The 20,435-nt window shown below is 37.8% G+C and overlaps 1 protein-coding gene across 9 annotated transcripts in view; it reads right to left on the bottom strand.

Moving 5' to 3' along the window:
* DMD (dystrophin) overlaps positions 1-20,435 on the bottom strand; it is a 2,565,910-nt gene that overhangs the window by 1,540,759 nt on the left and 1,004,716 nt on the right. For all 9 annotated transcript variants that reach the window (XM_043895268.1, XM_043895262.1, XM_043895270.1 and 6 more), the window contains 3 exons: positions 16,717-16,905; positions 15,867-16,048; positions 235-385 (listed from right to left, as the gene is read on the bottom strand). In XM_043895268.1, the coding sequence (XP_043751203.1) occupies positions 235-385; positions 15,867-16,048; positions 16,717-16,905 (522 nt within the window). The remainder of the gene's footprint in view (positions 1-234; positions 386-15,866; positions 16,049-16,716; positions 16,906-20,435) is intronic.

Raw genomic sequence — 20,435 nt, 5'->3', positions numbered from 1 at the left:
GCATTGTTCGCTTCCAGGAATATATTTGATTTTTTTTCAAGTATGAAAAGCCTAGCTATTTTGTATTCAAAAAAGTAAACACTGAAAAAATATTAGGTAAGAATTATTTTAAACCTTTTCTCATTTGAAGCTTCAGTTCTCTCTTATCTGCAAACCATGGCATGTGTATGTATGTAATATACATATACACAGTTTGTTTTCCAGATGAAAACAAATAGCATAAAATATACTAACCTTATGTTGCTGTACTTGGCGTTTTAGGTCCTCAAGGTCAGGGCCAAGGGGCTCTTTTTCCATTCTCCTTGTTCTCTCTTCTGTTTTTGTTAACCAGTCATTTAACTCTTTCAGTTGCTGATTCTGGAGATCCATGAGAACTTTATGTAAACTGAAAATTTGAAAGATACCTATTATTGCTTCTGTCGAAATAACTTTACTATTATTAAACCTATCACTAGGTAAAACTATTGACATTTGAATGTGTGTTAACATGGTTTGGCATTTGCTGGACATTAAGAAAGAAGGTAAATAAAACCCATAATCAATCACCTCTGAAGATATTCTTTCTTCAGCATATGATAGTCCACACATTCCAAATTCAGAATGTTTCACACAGCTAACTAAATGTGAACATGATAAATAAAGTGAGAGCCATCTCTGGTAATTGAGCTTGTAATGTATCCTGGCAATTGTTTGTTTTTATGTCCATTATTTTAATATATGTGTGGTGATAAAACATGGCTACAAATTCTCTGTCATGCCATGAAGAGATGGAGTCAATGTTCCATGCTCATGAATATGGACTGGCCTTGTGATTTGTTCTAACCAACACAATATGGCAGAAGTGACATTATACAAGTTCTAAGCATAAGCTGTAAGGGAATGAGCACCATTTGTATTCTGTCTCTTGGGACAAAGCTGCAATGTTGTAAGGGAGCCCAAGCTGACTACCAAATGATTAGAGACCATCCTGAGAGTAACTCTGGAGAATAAAAAGCAATCTTAAAAGTTAAGCTTCCTGATGAATGAAGCCCAATGAGTGACCCCAGCTATAGCACAATCTCAGAACAACAACCTAGATGAGCCCTGACCATATTCTTGATCTACAGAATCAAGATGGAATTATAAATTTTTGTACTAAGCTGCAGTTTGGGAGTCATTTGTTATGCACAAATAAGATAAGTGAAAGAGTATCTTTTTTTTTTTTTCTTTTTGTCAAGGATGTATACATTAGTGGGCTGGGCAATGGATTTAAAGTCCAAACATTTGGTTTTAGTTCACAGCCTGGCTATACGCCTTAGAACCAAGTTCTTAAATCTTCTCAGTGTGAATATCGGCATGACAGACATGAGATGACATCTTGTTTATCAATCACACAACTTCATAGTAAGGATGAAAAGTAAAATTTAGGTTATTTCATCTATTAATTCAAAAAAAAAGCTGAGAGACAAATGAGAAGTGTTAGTACAAATTTTAAGGTAACTATTCTTTATGAAGGCATGTTTAAAGCATTTTTGAGAACCATAGTATACTGCACACTGATCTTAAAATGTCAATAAGACATAATTTTAATTATTATTCTTATTTATAAAATTTTTTACCAGAAATTTCCACTAATCAATATATTTAAACATACAAAATACACACATAACTGAGAGTGTTTAAAATCATTTAGGTTATACTATTTATCATTACAGCTTTAACCTTTTAGAGACACAGGTCCCCTGAGGCACATTGTAATCAGAAGTCTATGAGAATGAGCTTTCGTTTGTCAAACAGAAAAAGTAGACATTTTCATTTTATGGGAAGCAACATAGATAAAGCATCCATTTAAGTGGAAGCAAAAATTCAAAGTTGCTAGTTTAAGTTTCTTAGACAATGAACACCATCCTGGCATTGCAAGGTATATAAATCTTTTACTTTATTGGTTCAGTCTATCCCTTGAGAACTGACTTGATAATAAGATTTCATGAGAATCGGCTACAATATAATTCCTTGTGTTTGCTGTTTTTCCTCCCTGGTTTGTTCTTACATTGAGCTAAAAATCTCACATTTCAGAAACTAAAGAAAAAAAAATTCCATATTATTATTTATAGATGAAGAAATGTTTCAAGTCAAACATACATGTGTTAGTGTTAATAAGGAATTTCATTTTAAAATATCATTTTTTTTTAACTTTTGGAGAGATGTTTCATCCAACAAATACTTACTGGACCCCCACATCTATTCTAGAAACTCCTATTTGTTAGAGATGGACAAAAGAAAACATCCTCATATTCAAGTAGCTTAGAGACTTTTAAGGAAATATCTGTGTCAACAATTATAATAGTATGAGGAAATCATTATAGTTATACTTGTGTATATTCAGAGGGGACATAAAAATGGCTCCACATTGACCTGGGCTCTTTACGAATGATGTCATTAAACAGCACAGAGTCTGAGAGTTGAGACTTGAAGAACTGAGTCACATACTTATTAAATGTGGAATTACTGAGTACTTAGATACTATGAATGGTGAAGTGACAAAGACTCTTACAGTCATGGAGCTTACCTTCTGAATGGGGGTCACAGATAATATATAGCTCATGAGGCCATTAATTCATTGTAACTGGGATCATGCTTTGAAATGAAAGTAACTGAATTGAGTTCATGACGTAAGGAAAGATGTTTCTGAAACACTAATATTTGAATAACTCTAAAGCCTTAAGTAAGAGGAGGTAGTGAAGAGGATGGGGTAAACACTTTCTAAATAGAAGGAATCACCTGTGCAAATTCCCTAAGGCATTAGAGGACCAGGAAGACCAATACAGTTTGATGATATAAGGTGTGGGAGAGTTATACAATGTCATACCCTACACTAACCCATGAGTTCTGGGAAATTTCTTGAGCTCTGCCTGCAAATGTGAAGTCTGAACCTCAAGTAACCTTTTATGTTTAACAGTGATTTCACCTGATGAACTTAGACTCAGACTAACCACTAAGAATGGATGTACCAAAAAGTACTTTCTCAGGTATTGCATCTTTTATAGGTGGAATGTAAAAATATGGAGCTGAAGGTTCTTGGAGGAGGGGCTGGCATGGCTGGGTGGAAAATGCTGTATGGGGACAGTCAGTGTGCAGCCTGTGTGGTTCAATATTTTACTGACTGGTACAATCACATCACTGTATCCTAGCCAAAGAAATCCCTGCTTTACTTCTCTAGACCAATGGTTCTCAAAGTGTGGTCACTTGAAACAATAGCATCATTCCATCCTCTTGGGAGATGTCTAAGTGTGTGTGTGTGTGTGTGTGTGTGTGTGTGTGTGTACACACTGAGCTTATGTGTGTATATACACATACATATTTATATATAGTGTGCATATATATGATTTTAATGGATATAAGAGATCATATTGCTTAGGATGAAAAATCAACTAAAATTAAGTAAAAATTTACTATTTTAAAGAAAAGTATTAAATATATAATGATAAAGACAAGTACAGAGATAGGAGAAATTGTGAAAGTGGAGCATAATTAACTTGTGTTCGAAAAACACTTAAAGATTACATTTGGTCCTCATTATCACTTAATGTAGTTAATACTGTTATTTCAATTCTGAGGACACTGGAACTTGGAAAGGTTTAAGAACTTGCTCAGTGTATCTCAGTGACATGTAAGTCAGAATATAAATGCTAAGCTGTGACCCAGGTCTGTGCTCTTAACCTTGAATCATTTCCTTCTTTATTGATAAAATGTTATACTAGGTTGGTTCATATGAAGTTGCTGGTGTTTGAGGTTTTTATTCTGTAAAAATGATACTTTCATTCTGTTCAACTGAAAACACTATTAAAATGAGAAAGTCCACATTTCCAACTAACATTCTCAAGATGCAAATAAATTGGGGAAATTAATCAAATTCATAAAATAAAAATCTACCACCCACAGGCAAGGAAAGAGTTTGCATTTTTCTTGGTTTCATTTTATGGTTTTCAAGTGGTTATTTAGAAAGGGACATAAAATCAGAGGGAGAATGGAGCATAAATATATGACTGGCACTCAAGAGAGGAGGCGGCTGAATTGGAATAAAAGAGCTCCAGACAGGAGACAGTCCTGACAAAGTCTAGAGACAGAAGCATGTCAGGATATGACAGGACGAGCTGCTGCAGCCAGCTTCCCACTGTAAAAGTACTTGAGGACAGATGGAGACTAGAGAAGCCAATACATGGAAATAGCTTGCGACCCTGACGACACATCTGAGTCACAGACTGAATGGTTTGGAGTCACTCCAACTGTAGATTTATTGTCATATAAGATGATAGATAACCTATGGCATTAACCAGTGCCTCCCAAACTTTAATGTGCATATGAGTCACTTGGGAATATGTCCTCATGGATTTTAACTCAGTGGGTCTGAGGAGGGGGCTGAGATTCTTCATTTCTAGCAAATGTCCAAGGGATGCCAATGGTACTGGTGCATGGATCACACTTCAGAAAGCCATGCTGCAAACCACTTTGAGTCCGGTTATTTGTTAGGGGCAGTAAAAAGCACCTTAAGGAATACCATTTTCAAATAATTGTATATGGAGGTCTGTCTCCCACCTCACATCCACTGCCGGAACATCACCTTCATGAACAGTAGAGATCAAGCAAACATAGGGTTTGCTTCACAGAGACTCTGCTGTGAAGTCAAAGTTGCTCAGTCATGACTTTCAGTGAAAGTAAAAGTCGCTCTTCTCGACGCCATGGATTAAACAGTCCATGGAATTCTCCAAGCCAGAATACTGGAGTGGTTAGCCTTTCCCTTCTCCAGGGGATTTTCCCAACCCAGGGATTGAACTCAGGTCTCCCTCATTACAGGCAGATTTCTTACCAGCTGAGCCATCGGGAAGCCCAAGAATACTTGAGTGGGTAGCCTATCCCTTCTCCAGGGGATCTTCATGACCCAGGAATCAAACCAGGGTCTCCTGCATTGCAGGCGGATTCTTTATCAGCTGAGCTACCAGGGAAGCAGTTTCTATTCTAGAAACTGCTCTTATTCAGTTGCTTAGTCGTGTCTGTCTCTTTGTGACCCCATGGAGTGCAGCATATCAGGCTTCCCTGTCCTTCACTATCTCCTGGAGCTTACTCAAACTCATGTCCATTGAGTTGATGATGTCATCCAACCTTCTCATCCTCTGCAGTCCCTTTCTCCTCCTGTCTTCAATATTTCTCAGCATTAGGGTCTTTTCCAATGAGTCATCTGTACCCACCAGGTGGCTAAAGTATTGGATCTTCAGAACCAGTCTGTCCAATGAATATCCAGGGTTGATTTCCTCTAGAACTGACTGGTTTGATCTCCTTGCAGCCCAAAGGATTCTCAAGAGTCTTCTCCAACACCACATTTCAAAAGCATCAATCCTTCGGTGCTCAGCCTTCTTTATGTTCCAACTCTCAGATCTGTACATGACTACTGGAAAAACCATAGCTTTGACTATATGGACCTTTGCCGGCAAAGTGATATCTCTGCCTTTTAATATGTTGTCTAGGTTTGCCAGACAATAGAGGTATTACCATAATCCTAATGATACAGGAAATACTATTAGCCCCAATTTACAGATGGGTAAACAAAGGTTTGCCTGAGTCAAAGGCAAGCAACGGCGTGGGGGCGGGGGGAGTGGGAATTGAGCATTGTGGCCCTGGGGTCTGCTTCACCATCATGCTGCCCAGGTGGCACTAGTAGTAAGAATCCACTTGCCAAGGCAGGAGAAGCAAGAGACGTGGGTTTGATTCCTTATCAGGAAGATCCCATGAAGGAGGAAATGGCAACCCACTCCAGTATTCTTGCCTGGAGAATCCCACGGAAAGAAGAGCCTGGTGGCCTACAGTCTATGGGGTTACAAAGAGTCGGACACAGCTGACCACACAGCACAAGACATAATACCTTTACTAATGTTACTTCATTTTTAGAGATAACTTTTAAATCTATTCCTCATTTCATTTATGTCAGTGATTATCAAAAAGGAAAAACAGAAAAATAAAAGGTCAGTTAGTAGGATTTTCTCAATTTTTGTCATTAACAGATAATTTTACTCTTTTTACTCACTTAAAGGAGGAGAGTCATATCCCTCAGCATGAGGTTTCCATTAATGATAGAAACCACAATACACTCTGAGACCCAGTTTTGGTCAAACATAAGGTGACAAGGGAAAATGAATGACCAGACATTTTAAACATTTGTAACATTACATTAAAAGTATGAATCAGAAAACCTGATAAACCCCTGGCCAAAAAAGCAAACATTGCTTTAAAATAGAAACACAATATTGGTAAATTTAAAGAAAAGTTTCAGTAACACATGTACAAATGCATAAAGGCTTTTTGTCATATGGCAGTAATGAATGGGCCATATGAAGCACATCCATATTTTTCAATTCTCACAGCTTAGAACATTTATCAAAGCTCACTGAATGCCCTGTGAAACATAAAGCTCAAAACTAAGCATCCAATAAAATAGAGACCCCAAATGCATAAGACTTTCACCACCACTTCTCCACCACCAATCTCGACCAGTTCCCTACATTTCAAGTCTATCACCAGCATTTTTGCAGGTGGTTAATCCCTCCAGGGGCTTCCCTGGTGGCTCAGAGGTTAAAAGCATCTGCCTCCAATGCGGGAGACACAGGTTCGATCCCTGGGTTGGGAAGATCCCCTGGAGAAGGAAATGGTAAACCACTCCAGTATTCTTGCCTAGAGAATCCCATGGACGGAGGAGCCTCGTGGGCTACAGTCCACGGGGTCTCAAAGAGTCGGACACGACTGAGCGACTTCACTCACTAATCCCTCCTGCTCCCCTGCACCTCCTTGCCTCAAAAAAAAAAAAAAATACCCATCCTCTCTCCTCCAAGACGCAATGGCATCTTAAAAGACCCACTTGCAAAATCTGGCACTGGTCAGTGGTTTTCTGTCTTTAAATCTTAGGCACTGGAATAGTAGGAATTTCCATTGGAGAATGAATGGAAGATAAAAGTCTAACAGAATCCTATGAAGGGTTTCTTTTTTTTCCACCAAAATGCATGTTCATTCTTTTCTCTACAGCATCAGCACTCCAACCAATAGGGGCACTGATATCTTGGGTCAGGGGAGAACGCAGAGACCAGGTCATACACATTTTCCCAAAGCTCCCACTAATTCTCATAGTTACCATTCTATTACACCCTACAACCCGGTCTTGGAGAACACAGTCTTAATTCAACAGCCTCACAGGAAACATTTTAGAAAGAACTTGCCTGCAAAGTTTGCCTTTCAACAGAAATGAAAGTATTCACACTCCCTCAAAATCAAACATGTATCAGTATTTATTTTCCCACAAAATGGAGTGTGAAAAATAGCACTGTGTTTAAAAGGATTCTGTGAAACATAAACACACAGTTATCAAAATACTGATCTACTTTATCCCTCCATCCATAAAGCTCAACAACAGTTTAATTATTGACATTCTTCAACTATCCAGAGCAAAATTAAAGTTAAAAATGCAAACACATTCATTTGCATTTTGCACGTTTACATTCAAAATAGTAACAGTAACATAATAAAGAAGCTGCATGGCTGGATGCAAAAGATTCTTGTGGCAAATACATTATAGAGACACTCAATTCAATCTTCCTGATTCAATACTTACAAAGTGAGTGATGAAACTCCCAGATGTCATCACAAAAAAAAGAGGACTCAAATATAATGATTAGAAATCTGTTTAAATTATCTCTAGTGAAAATGAGGTATGGTGACATTCTGAGATCATAATCATTTATACGACAATAGAAGCCCACTCTCAACTTCAAAAATTATGTCACTCTATAATATCTGGCACACACTAGATGTCTAACATGATAAATATTGCTCGAATGCATAAATGGTGTCAATTATCAGATATAAGAAGATATAGTACAAAAATGTATACACTTTTCTAATCAGAAACATCAGAATTAAGATTATATATAAAAACATCAACTTCCATTAAATGTTCTCATGTTAAGACAGTTCACTGATTTAATTAGCATCATTTTTTTTTTTAGCCATAAGTGAGAATGGTGTCATTTTACCTGGCACACTGTTTCTCAAACACGCCTGGCTCACTCCTGCCTCGGAATCTTTATATTCGCTTTCTTTTGCCATAGCCATCAGCATGGCTGTCCCCTCCCTGTGATCAGGTCTCCCCTTAAATATTACCTTAAAAGGGAGGCCTTCCCTAACTGACCAAGTATGCACAGTAATTCAATGGTTCATTCTCTAAATCTATCCCCTGCTTTTTTTTTTCTTTTCCATAATTTAAAGCCATGTGCTATGGTATACATGCTGTTGTTTAGTCGCCAAGTCACATCCGACTCTTTGCGACCCTCTGGACTGTAGCCCACTAGGCTCCTCTGTCCATGGGATTCTCTAGGCAAGACTACTGGAGTGTGTTGTCATTTCCTTCTTCAATGATAAACATATTTTACATATTTTTCAACTGTCTCCTCCCATGAAGAAGGCATGCTCAATAAAACAAAGATTTAGTCTGTTTTGTCCACTGATACTTCCCCAGTATCTATAACGGTGCAGGGAATGTAGGAGATAAAAATTGTTAGACAGATGAATGAATAATTAAGCTTAATTTTTAATTACCATTATTTATCTCTGTGGAAAAGCACTGTTCCAAAAAATGTTACACTCAACTCTCATTTCTATGAATTCCAGAGATTTGGCTTTCCTACTCATAATTTAAACTATGAGAGTCACATACTTTATATTATTGGAACAAGTCGTGTCCACATTTTAACTGAGCATTATTTACAAAAAAAGTTGTCATGGACCATCATATTGATTTGAACCTGATCAAGTTACTCTATGTTAATAACTGTTACTTATTAGGCCACCAATGAATTGTCAATAGTCTCACATTGTCTATTGTATATTCTTTCACAAGAATCTTGCTATTTTATCAATGACCCATGAGAGATGATGGCAACATCCGAGTACTGAATGAGACATCACCAGCACCATTTTGGAAGTTTCTGAGAAAGTAGTTAATACATTTGGCCCACCTCAGTTGAAAGCAAAACTGGGGGCTTAGGAATCACCTGAGATCTCATTAAATTGTAGATTCTGATCATGCAGTGTGAGGCCTGAGAGTCTGCATTTTAAATTAGGTCTCAGGTGATGTTGTTGCTAGTGGTTCTTGAACTACCTTGATCTGCAAAGAAATCTAATTTTAATAGGATTAGAAAAAAATGAATTCATGAAACTGTTATATAATGGCAAGTAAGAGACTAAGATTTCACTCTGCTAAAAAGTTCACTGCAGTGAATTCATTTAACAGAACTACTTAAGAAACACATTCATTCATTGATCCATTCATTCAGATATTCACATGTGCCATGTGTTAGTCACTTCACTTGGGAGAAAACAACCCTGCTACTTGTTCAGCACCTCTTTTACTCTATTCACTCTCACATATGTTATCTCATTTCCAGGTTGGAAGAGAAATTTAAAAGGAAAATAAAAAAGATGAGCCAGAGTTGTTAGACATATTTTTTCACTCCAGTCAAAGTGTTGATGGTGATTCACAATTATTTCCCATGATACGGTTTATATTTTCACCCAGATACTATTCGTATCTCTCCTCTTGCTGATATAAACCAGAACATAACTTCACTTGGCCTCCTTACTGACTCGCCTTCATTTTTCTTCCCTCACCATCACAAAGGTTTTAGTTTCCCCCTGCATGTCCTAACCACAGTTATCAGAGAAGTTGATGGAACTTGCTGTGCTTATCTTTGTGAGTCCTTGTAGAAATGTCAGTAAATCTCTTTTGCTCTCTGCAGGTTGCATTTTTCAATCAAATTAATTAGTTTATTCATAGAGAAGAAAATCTTCTGTTGTCCCTATGCCAATAGTCTTCTTGTCCTTCCACAGTGGGAAATTCTGTCTTTTTCTTCTTTCTCCCTCACCTCCCACCACCCGAAGGGTATTCTGTAGCATAAAAATGAAACAAAATAAAAATCATTTTGCCTACTCATCTGAAGGTTCCAACTTGAGCATGTCAACAGATACTGTCTTGTCTTAATTATTTTAATTATGCAATCAATGGAACTTAGTTCTTCCATTTCAATCTCATAATCATTGTTAAAGATTGATAATTGACTGATAGTAGCATGTTTGTGCCAAAGTAGTGGCGGCTAGAAGTATCTTTAAAAAGTTCTTTATTATGTTAACTTTTGCTTCTTTATCTCGTTATGAATTTATGTTGACAAAGATATCAGAATTGGAGAGAAAATAAATTAATAAGGGAAGAATCAAATGAGAACAGAGTAAAACAGGGAGAACAGAAAGAAGCATCTACATGTTTATGTGTTTTACTTATATTCCTTTGCAAGGAATATTTTTAAATGTGTCAATAATAAAGTTATAATTTCAAATAACTTTCCCCCAGAGAAAACATCCACAAATAAGTCCTTTGGGAAAAAATGAGCAAGGCAATTAGAACAAGCTGGAGGGGGAAAAGTGAAAAAAAAAATATATATATATATTCCCTGGTGGCTCAGATGGTTAGGAATCTGCCTGCAATGCAGGAGACCTGGGTTCAATCCCTGGGAAAATCCCCTGGAGAAGGGAATGGCTACCTACTCCAGTGTCCTTGCCTGGGAAATCCCATGAACAGAGGAGCCTGGTGGGCTACACTCCATGAGGTCGCAGAGAGTCGGACACAACTGAGCGACTAACAGTTTCACATCGGCATAGTTACACAGTATGGTTAAAATTATTAACCCATGGCTAGTCATTTATAATGATGATCATTCTTTATACTTCATAATAATTTCATGTCCACAATCTACTTTTCATACCCTATCTTGGCCAGTATGCTTTAGAGGTGTGTCAGCAATCAGTAACCGAGTACCACAGAGGGGAAGGATGTCACCTAGTTCACATAAACAGGAGTTGGAGAAAGGGAGACCTTATCCCTTAGGCAAATTAGAGTAGATTGAGCATAAGTGGGAAATGAGAGCACTTTGCTACCTCTGTGTTTTTAAAACTTCTCATTTTGTTTGGGAATTGTTAATGGCTTATAGGATAAATTCCCTAGATACAACCTTGTATAAAGGTAGCATCTGTATGTATGAGGCAAGGATGCCTATTTCCTGGGGTGGGGAGGAGGAATCTTGACTGTTAGAAAGACAAAAAGGAAAATAAACACAGCACAAATGGTTTATACACTAGTGACTGGGGTAAGATCATAGAGAAAACACATGTATGATTACAACCACCCCCTGGCATAAGATACTAGCACATTTTACCTGGGCTATTATCAGGAAAGTAATAGTAAGAGATACTGTCAATATTATCTCTTACCTGATACTGGTATTACAACTCTCCTGTCTTCTTCCAGTGGCATTACCAATATTTTCTTGACCTGTTTTTCCCCTACTTAAAACCTTCTGATGACTTTTTTGTCACATTTATACTAGATCTTAAAGTCCTTGATTTTACCCTGACACTACCATACGTGACAAGACCCCTACCTATTGATAGATTCCAACCCCATCTCGTACCTCAGCTATTGAATCTTCCCTCCTGCCACTCTCCAGCCACAACTGCCTGTTGGTTTCTCTAACAAGCCAGTGTCCCTATTTTAGGACCCCTGCATGAGCTTTTCCCTCTGTTTGAAGTATACTTCCTCCCGATCTGCAAATGGTGACTCCTCCTTGTCATTCAAATTTGAAATTAAATGGCACCACCCTAGAAACAACATTCCTGGGTCACACAGGCAAAAGAGGCCCCTCAGGCTCTATCACACTAACTTTTAACCTCTTCAAAAAGCATATTCCTATCTGATATTTGTCTTGTTTGTGTGTGTGTGTGTGTGTGTTTTACTGGATGTAAGACACTCTAGAGCTTCTGGAACCTTGCCTTTTGTATTCATTACTGTATACCCAGTGCCTTGAAATGTAGATGGTATTTTGAGGCACTCCGCTAATATTTATTAGTATTAACATTCATGCGTATATAGATAGATGCAGATATAGATACATACATAGATGTAGATACAGACACCTACATACATACATAGCCATTACATTCATAGTCACTCAGTCACGTTCGACTCTTTGCATCCCCATGGACTGTAGTTAGCCCACCAGGCTCCTCTGCCCATGGAATTTTTTCAGGCAAGAATACTGGAGTGGGCTGCCATTTCCTACTCCAGGGGACCTTCCTGACCCAGGGATCAAACCCTCTGACTCAAGGATTCAACCCAAGTCTCTTGTGTCTCCTGCACTGGCAGGTGAATTCTTTACCATGAGCAACACCTGGGAAACCTGATATATACAGTAATATATCCCAATGAATATATATAAAATATAATTTGATTATCATACATAGACATGCTCTTAGATGAAACTAAAAATTGACAAGTATAAATATTCATAGATTTTAGTTATCAGATTATCTGCTTTCCCAGCCATTTTCTTTTTATTTATTTATTTATTTTTACTTTTGTAATAAGACCAGATCATGGCATCTGGTCCCATCATTTCACGGCAAATAGATGGGAAACAATCAAAACAGTGACAAGACTTTATTGTCTTGGACTCCAAAATCACTGCAGATGGTGACTGCAGCCATGAAATTAAAAGATGTTTGCTCCTTGGAAGAAAAGCCAATCTAGACAGTGTTTTGAAAAGCAGAGACATTACTTTGCCAACAAAGGTTCATCTAGTCAGAGCTATGGTTTTTCCAACAGTTATGTATGGATGTGAGAGTTGGACTATAAAGAAAGCTGAGTGCCAGAGAATTGATGCTTTTGAACTGTGGTGTTGGGGAAGACTACTGAGAGTCCCTTGGACAGCAAGGAGATCCAACCAGTCCATCCTAAAGGAGATCAGTCCTGAATATTCATTGGAAGGACTGATGCTAAAGCTGAACCTCCAATCCTTTGGCCACCTGATGCAAAGAACTGACTCATTGGAAAAGACCCTGATGCTGGGAAAGATTGAAGTTGGGAGGAGAAGGGGATGACAGAGGATAAGATGGCTTGTTGGCATCACTAACTTGAGGCATTTGCACAAACTCCAGGCATTGGTAATGGACAGTGAAGCCTGGCATGCTGCAGTCCATGGGGTCACAAAGAGTTGGACATGAATGAGTGACTGAACTGAACTGACTGAATAAGACAACAACTTAAGAATTCTAGCTGGCTTTGGTTACATCTCATCTACCTAGACAAACCTTAATTATCATTATCTCTCCCTAAATCTATGCTTAGGCAGGGAAAATGGATTTTGACTATATCTATCCATAGCCTTTCTTTCTTTGGAGGAGCAAACTGAAAGGTGTGGCATAATCCATTTTTGATTGTTATCCATCTACTATGCCCTCCTACTCCTAAGTAATCATATGATTGGAAATAACAGATAATGCCCCAAATTGAAGCTAATCATCAACATGGCCATGAAAGTATAAACTGAACAGGTAGCAATGTACTAAAGGATTAAAATGAACCTAAAATTATTTTTTTTAATATTGACAATATCCTATTGTGATAATCAGCTTTTTGTTTCCTCTAAAAAAATCTATCAAAATTCAGGTCCAGGATAGTTTGCATAATGGCTAATCGCCTTTAGAATTTTATGCATGAAAATCCACAAAGTTAGTGAAAGTGGTATGTAAGACTATTATTTACAAACTTACAAGAGATTTCTGAATTTGATTGTCTTAAATAATACTTTGTGTATGTGTACCTCAACAAATTGTCCAGACTAGTTGATATGCTACAAGCACTGACACATTAGTGTCTCATTTTAAAAACTATGTTTTAGCAAAAGCTATGCCAGCTAAGAGGCTGCCCTTACCTTCTTGTTAATCATTCTAAAAGCTTAAATACCAACCTTCTCTAAGGACAAACTATTTTTTATGTCAATCTTAGCTTGGTAATATTGCCATTTTAGGTTTCTCATCCTCCAGAGGGATGGGTGTGAGCAAATTACACACACATATGTGTGCGTACATGGTCTCATCCATGTACGTGTGTGTGCTGTCATTCATCATTTAATGGTAGATACCTCTTTAACAAGGTATTGTTTAAAACAATTAACCAATTTTTAAATGGTATAATAGCAGATTAAAAACTTGGGGTTTTAATTGTAGGCTGAATCCACCTTTTCTCCACTCAGTCTGAAGATGCAATTAATTGTATGAATAATTAATCCCATATTGTTAGCCCTATTGAAAAAAGAGAATGAGGAACAAGAATGTATTTAGCCTTCAGAAGAAGATGGGAAAACAGAAAGCACGAAGGAAAAGACAGTGGTGCCACTATGGGATATGCAGTAAAGCAGGAGTTGGGATTTTAAAGACTTGCAAATTTTACCTGAGGTTACTCTGTTTAAGTTGCACAAATGGGTGCAAACCAAAGCCGTGACCTGAAGAATGCTGGCATATGACCACAAGTAGGAGGCTCTCTATCTTATGATCTATGATGAAAAATGGGTGGCTTAAACTAGTTGAGCCTTGGGCATGGGCAGAAAGTGAAAGTGAAAGTCGCTCAGTTGTGTCCGACTCCCTGTGACTCCAGGCCAGAATACTGGAGTGGGTAGCCTTTCCCTTCTCCAGGGGATCTTCCCAACCCCAAGGATCGAACCCAGGTCTCCCACACTGCAGGCAGATTCTCTACCATCTGAGCCACAAGAAAAGCCCAAGAATACCAGAGTGGGTAGCCTATCCCTTCTCCAGTGGATCTTCCTGACACAGGAATTGAACTGGGGTCTTCCACATTGCAGGCAGATTCTTTACCAACTGAAATATCAGGGAAGCCTGGGCATGGGTGGGAATAGAGTTAATAGTTATAATACTGCCATTATACTTCTCACCTCTAGAATTTGTTGCAATACTCCAAACGATCACAGCTGGGGAAAACGTCAATATGTATAGACCAGTATCTCCTGGTTGTGAATACCAATATTTGTGAAAACTCTGTCTTATGTATGCTTTATTTATTCGTTCAAAATACATGACCTTAAAAATGTGCTTTTCCCCTCCCTATTATCACACTATAATTTAGTACTAGAATAACAATCCTCCCAGCATACCCAATGAGTTTCTTTGGTCCTCTTTTAAAGGATTTAATCTTCATAAATAATAGCTAAGTAAACTTAAGACACTTGGACAATTTCTTTAGCTTAATGTATTCAAATCCACAGTTGGCACTTCATTTCTTTTCATTTAAAAATAAATCAACTTGTCTCAATAAGCTCTACATGAATACACACACCTAACAAAATAAATCAAAGTAGCACATCTAAAACGATGAGATCCACTTGTTACCTTTACAAGAAATATGCCATTTTCAAAAATGTCTCAACATTTTTTATTAAGTCAATATATACTTTAAGATAATTCACATGCAAGTACTTGAAAAAGGATTTCCAGATACAGACGAGAAACTTTTTTCAAGAGGATTTCCATAAACATGTGAAAAACTATTAAATATTTCAAGAGCTTTTCCTTCAGAAGAGAAGTTTCCTGTCAACTGTACCTAATATGTGATTTTATGTGCATGATTTCCTGTGCAAACTTCCATGCCTTCTATATTCACATTTTAATTTTAGGGGAAAACTTGGAAAATATTAATTATGACAACAAATTCAGCGACCTTTAAAGTATAGTTCTATAGATACTGGTCCTTCTCTCCAATAGCTCCACTTCAATTACAAAAGTGAAACCCACAATGTAATGGACATGAAAACCTAACCAAAATGCCCCTGAAGAAGAGTTGCGTACTTTAGGAAAAAACTGAGAATCCTAACTTAAGCAAGGGACTGCATCAAGACACTATTAAGACTCCCAAACTTGCTACTTATAGAAATTAAAAACAGACTTACTTGCTTTGTTTTTCCATGCTAGCTACCCTGAGGCATTCCCATCTTGAATTTAGAAGGTTCATTTGTTCTTGGACTTCAGTTTCTTCATCTTCTGATAATTTCCCTGACCCAATCAGCTGACTCCCCAACTGGAGAACATTGCCAACCCGTCCCTGATGGGATGTCAAATCCATCATGTATCCCTGACAAAGAAAGAAGGTGATAAGAGTTGACATATTATGGAAATCATTATGGTTTTGAATCTCTCATTTTTTGGCAGTTTTAAATTTGTAGCCCAGTTAAAGTTTATTCCCAGTAAAAGTAAATCCAATACTGTTTATAATATGAATTAATGGATATTAGTAGCTTAGGTCACCTCCTGAAGAAGCAGAGCCTGAGACCAGGACTTATATGCTAGTGATTTATCAAGAAAGAGATCCCTGGGAAGATCTGCAAGGGAGCAGAAGCAACAGGAAACAGGAAAGGGAAGGGGAGGAGGCCAAGAAAGTGTGTCATCCCAGGAAAAATCTCCGACTGAGGGGGCAGTGCAGCCTGATATGCCCTAGGTACTCTGGAGTGTAAGTTCTATCTCAGCATTGACCTTGACCCAAGACAAAGGAGCTGGCCTTTCATATTCCTATAGGAGCCACTGACAAAATCAAGTCTCAGCACCTTCAGAGTGTTATTCTCCAAAGGAAAACTTCCAAAGCCGCCTACTGGAAAGCCAAATGCATGAACATTTATCTTGCTTCCATCTCAAAACAAACACTAAATTACAAGAATACAAGGATCTTATAGAGTAACTGAGGAAAACAGAGGGAATGATCATTATGTCATCTGCCCTATTTCATTAATCGATGATTGCTTTTACCTCGTGAGTGTGAAACTGTTCTTTCACTTCTTCTACATCATTAGAAATCTCTCCTTGTGCTTGCAATGTGTCCTCGGCTGAAAGGAGCCATGAGAGTACTTCTTCTAAAGCTGTCTGGTAACTGTCCAGGTTTACTTCAGTCTCCATCAATGGACTGCCAAATGACTTGTCTTCAGGAGCTTCCAAACGCTGAACAATAAAACAAATTGGGTGTTATATAATTAGTATCTTTGCAGGCTGTTCCAATACATTAAATGATAAATCGAATGAAATATTTAAAATGCTAGAAACGTCCACTTGCATTATTAGAGACACGAACAGCAGACATACACAGTAATGAGCCTGCATTTTAACATCCTCACAAATACATCCACAGATTCTCAAATGGCCATTGGAATCCACTTCAAATTAATATTTGATTAAAGTTCTCTGGATTACTATAAGGAGTGATTTGGTACATTATCTCTTAATGTTAAATGCCACAGATTTTCATCCATAGGCAAACTTTTTAGTTCACATTTTGAGTCCTCTATATATACATTATTGGTATTATATTTATGTAATTTTCACAATGACGGTAAAGGAAACATCTCTTCCTAAGAGCTCCTAATGAAATATTTCTGAAAATCTCCAGACCAGAAAAGTTATCAATAAGAAAATAAGTGAGGGAAATGTATAATAAAAAAAAAATACTTCATTCATACATCTGAAACTTCTAAAGGTAGAATGACTTCTATGAATTAAGCCTTTATTTCCAGAAGGTCATGGTTTAAATAATAAGACATTATCTTAGGCAAAGCAAAATATAAAGTATTTGCTATCAAATTTATTTAGCAGGATGTCAGCTGAGATTCTCAACAGTTGTAATTTCTCCTGGGATCCTAAAGCTGAAAACCCTGGTTACAAAGTGTTCATAATTCTGAAGCTAAGATCCAGGCCACCTTTGAAGGAATTGCTAAGAAGCGACCACAAAACTGTCCCACCCTCCTTCATCTACTACCTAACTCTAAGGTATATAAGAGGAAGCAAGGAGACTGACTGAAGAAATCTGGTGAGAAAGGATTCCTCTGGAGAGCAATGCATGTCTATACCTTCTGCCACCTCTAGCCAAGCAATGGAGACCTCAAGAGGTCTATAGAGCAGACGGTATTTGACAGAATGGAATAGTGACCTCTAAACCTGGCTGTGTGCTTGCGGAGATTCCGGAGCTATGGAACCAGTACTACCAAGTGATACGAGACAGCTCTTGGGATAACCTATGTACTTGCTGCTTTAACCTTAAGGCACTTATCAATATTAAAAAATCAGAACAAATAGGAGCATCTGCATAAATTTTTCTTTAGGTCAAGCACATGCATGGTAGGTGGTTGGGCTTTAGAAATCCTGAGGAGGACCACACTCAAGAGGGTTTCCTGCCGAGGTAAGGGACATAGGCAAATAAAGTAGTCAGGGCAAAAACACTGGAAAAATATTTGGAGAGGAATCTTCTGAACACCCTATAGATAGCAAGCAAGCACTGGGCCCTGACAAATGCGATTTTGCAAAGGAAACACATGGCAGTGTAGAACCACAAGAAGCTACTTGTGGGGGGAGGGAGGTCATGATCTTGCCTAGAGAAAATGCATTCTTCTGATGGTTCTTCTCTGCCATGTCTGCCTTGAATTTCCAGTCCCCAGCAATTCTGGGCCTTCTCCCACTGAGCTGCCAGCACCAACTTAATTGTGCTCTTCTGATAAATGCTCCAATTTTGAAACTTTAATATGATAAGTTTCTTGAACTATTAAATCCTTTAGGATAAAAAAGCATAGAGGCAGTCTTTGGTGTAATATTTTCATCAAAGGACGCATTCTGTACCTGTTTCTAGAGAACTGGCACAATATGTCAGCCTGTTAAGTCAAAATTATCCAACTTCAGGATCTCAAACAGAATACAAGTGTCACAAGAGAGGTAGTCGCATGGGCCCTCCCCAAGGTCAAGGCAAGTTCTGGAGGTCTTAGGGGTTAGAACAAACTCCATGACGTATTCCTTCCCTCTACCCCCAAATAAGATAAATAATAAATTAAAAGTCATCAGTAGGAGGGAAAAAGTCACAAAAAGATAGCCTGGGAAATATGTGTAGACAGAAATAGCCTCATGGTTGGAAGATCTGAGCAGTTTTACAATGTTCAAACGATCCCTTGCTTGTTTTATCTGCTTGTTGACATTGCCGCCTTAAAATTCTTAATAATTCTATCCTTGAACTTGGGCTTTCTAAGTTCAGTGGAGTGATAAAGTATGCATATGAGCAGAGGAGATAGGTACATTATGTATGTCTTCCCCATTTGCATATAGTGTTTCTGGTGTCCTGTGAGCCTAGAATTCTGGTGGACCCACGATATGTGGGAACTGAGCAGACTCCCATTGAGTGCAAGTGTCTATGACTGAATGAGGGATGGCATTGACAGCCTCAGGAAATCATGGTTTCTGTTTGAACCAGAACTATCTTCCAATGCAGAAAGAAAGCAATGCTAAAAAAACAAAAACAACCAACGAACCCAATCATATCCTTTCATACTCATATTTCTTTCCTGTGTTAGCCAACCGTTTATGCTACAACTAATGACAGAGAAAGAAAGGGAAAGATAAGACAAGATGATTCCTTTCCTTTCAACTCCTTCCTTACTTATCAGTAAGATGAAGGCACAGAACATAAGTAGAAAGTGCACCTATCAAGGAGTGAAATAAACACAGCTGAGTTAGTCGTACAACGTTTTCACGTTAAGAATGAAATACAGACGCATATATAAGCTCTGAAATACAAATTGTGCAATGCTGGTGATTCCGCTTAAGTTAAATGATCTTATATTTGCATTTACAACTGCAATTGTACAATATAACAATGGGCAGTAAAACTCACGCTAATACTTTAAAATTTAATTTTCTTTACTCAGTATGATGTTGAATAGCAAATAAAAAACACAATGGCAAGTTGATAGAAAGATCATAGAATAAAGGAAACAGCTTTATATTTTGGTCATTTGAACAGCACTTTCCTTCCTGCTTTTTTGAACAAGGGGCTCCAAATTTTATTTTTCACTGCACTATACAAATCAGTAGCCCTGGGTGTAGGTGGGGGAAAAGTACAATCAAATCCTGGATAGTGTGTCTTCCCTGGGTTATGGGTGAGAAGAGACAGGACATTTATTATGAATAGTAGAAAGTGGTTATAAAACCCAAGGACTCTGGAAGTCAATCAGTTTTTGGATCTTGACTTGCAGCTGAGGTCTTGTCACCCTGGTAGTTACTTAACTGCATCATTAGCCTTAGCTTCCTCCTATGTAAAATGAGAACAATAATATAATACTTTCCTAAGACTGCTGTAAGAATTAAAGGAGAGTATATAAAGTGTTTGGCAGAATGCCTGAACCTGCATAAGAACCCAATACAGTAGCTGATAGCTCTAATTATTATTAGATTCTTCTACACATAAGAACCATTTGGAAACACAGCCTTCTCCAAGGTTACCTTCTTGAGTCACTGTTCAAATTTCAAGGGCCAGAAAATTCCTATTTAAAAAAATGACCCAGGAAACATCTAAGAGTAAACATCAATTAAATGAAACCTTTCTGAAACTGGAAACTCAACCTAGCTCTTATTTAAAAGTTCTAAAAATTATTAACAATCTTGAGTTCAAATAATCTTCTGCAAATGATAAATTGCAAACGACACTATTACTCAAG

This window comes from Cervus elaphus, chromosome X, assembly GCF_910594005.1.
Source record: "Cervus elaphus chromosome X, mCerEla1.1, whole genome shotgun sequence".
Classification (NCBI taxonomy): Eukaryota; Metazoa; Chordata; class Mammalia; order Artiodactyla; family Cervidae; genus Cervus; species Cervus elaphus.
The sequence above is the reverse complement of the archived record's forward strand: the minus strand, read 5'-3'. Positions and strand labels throughout refer to the sequence as shown.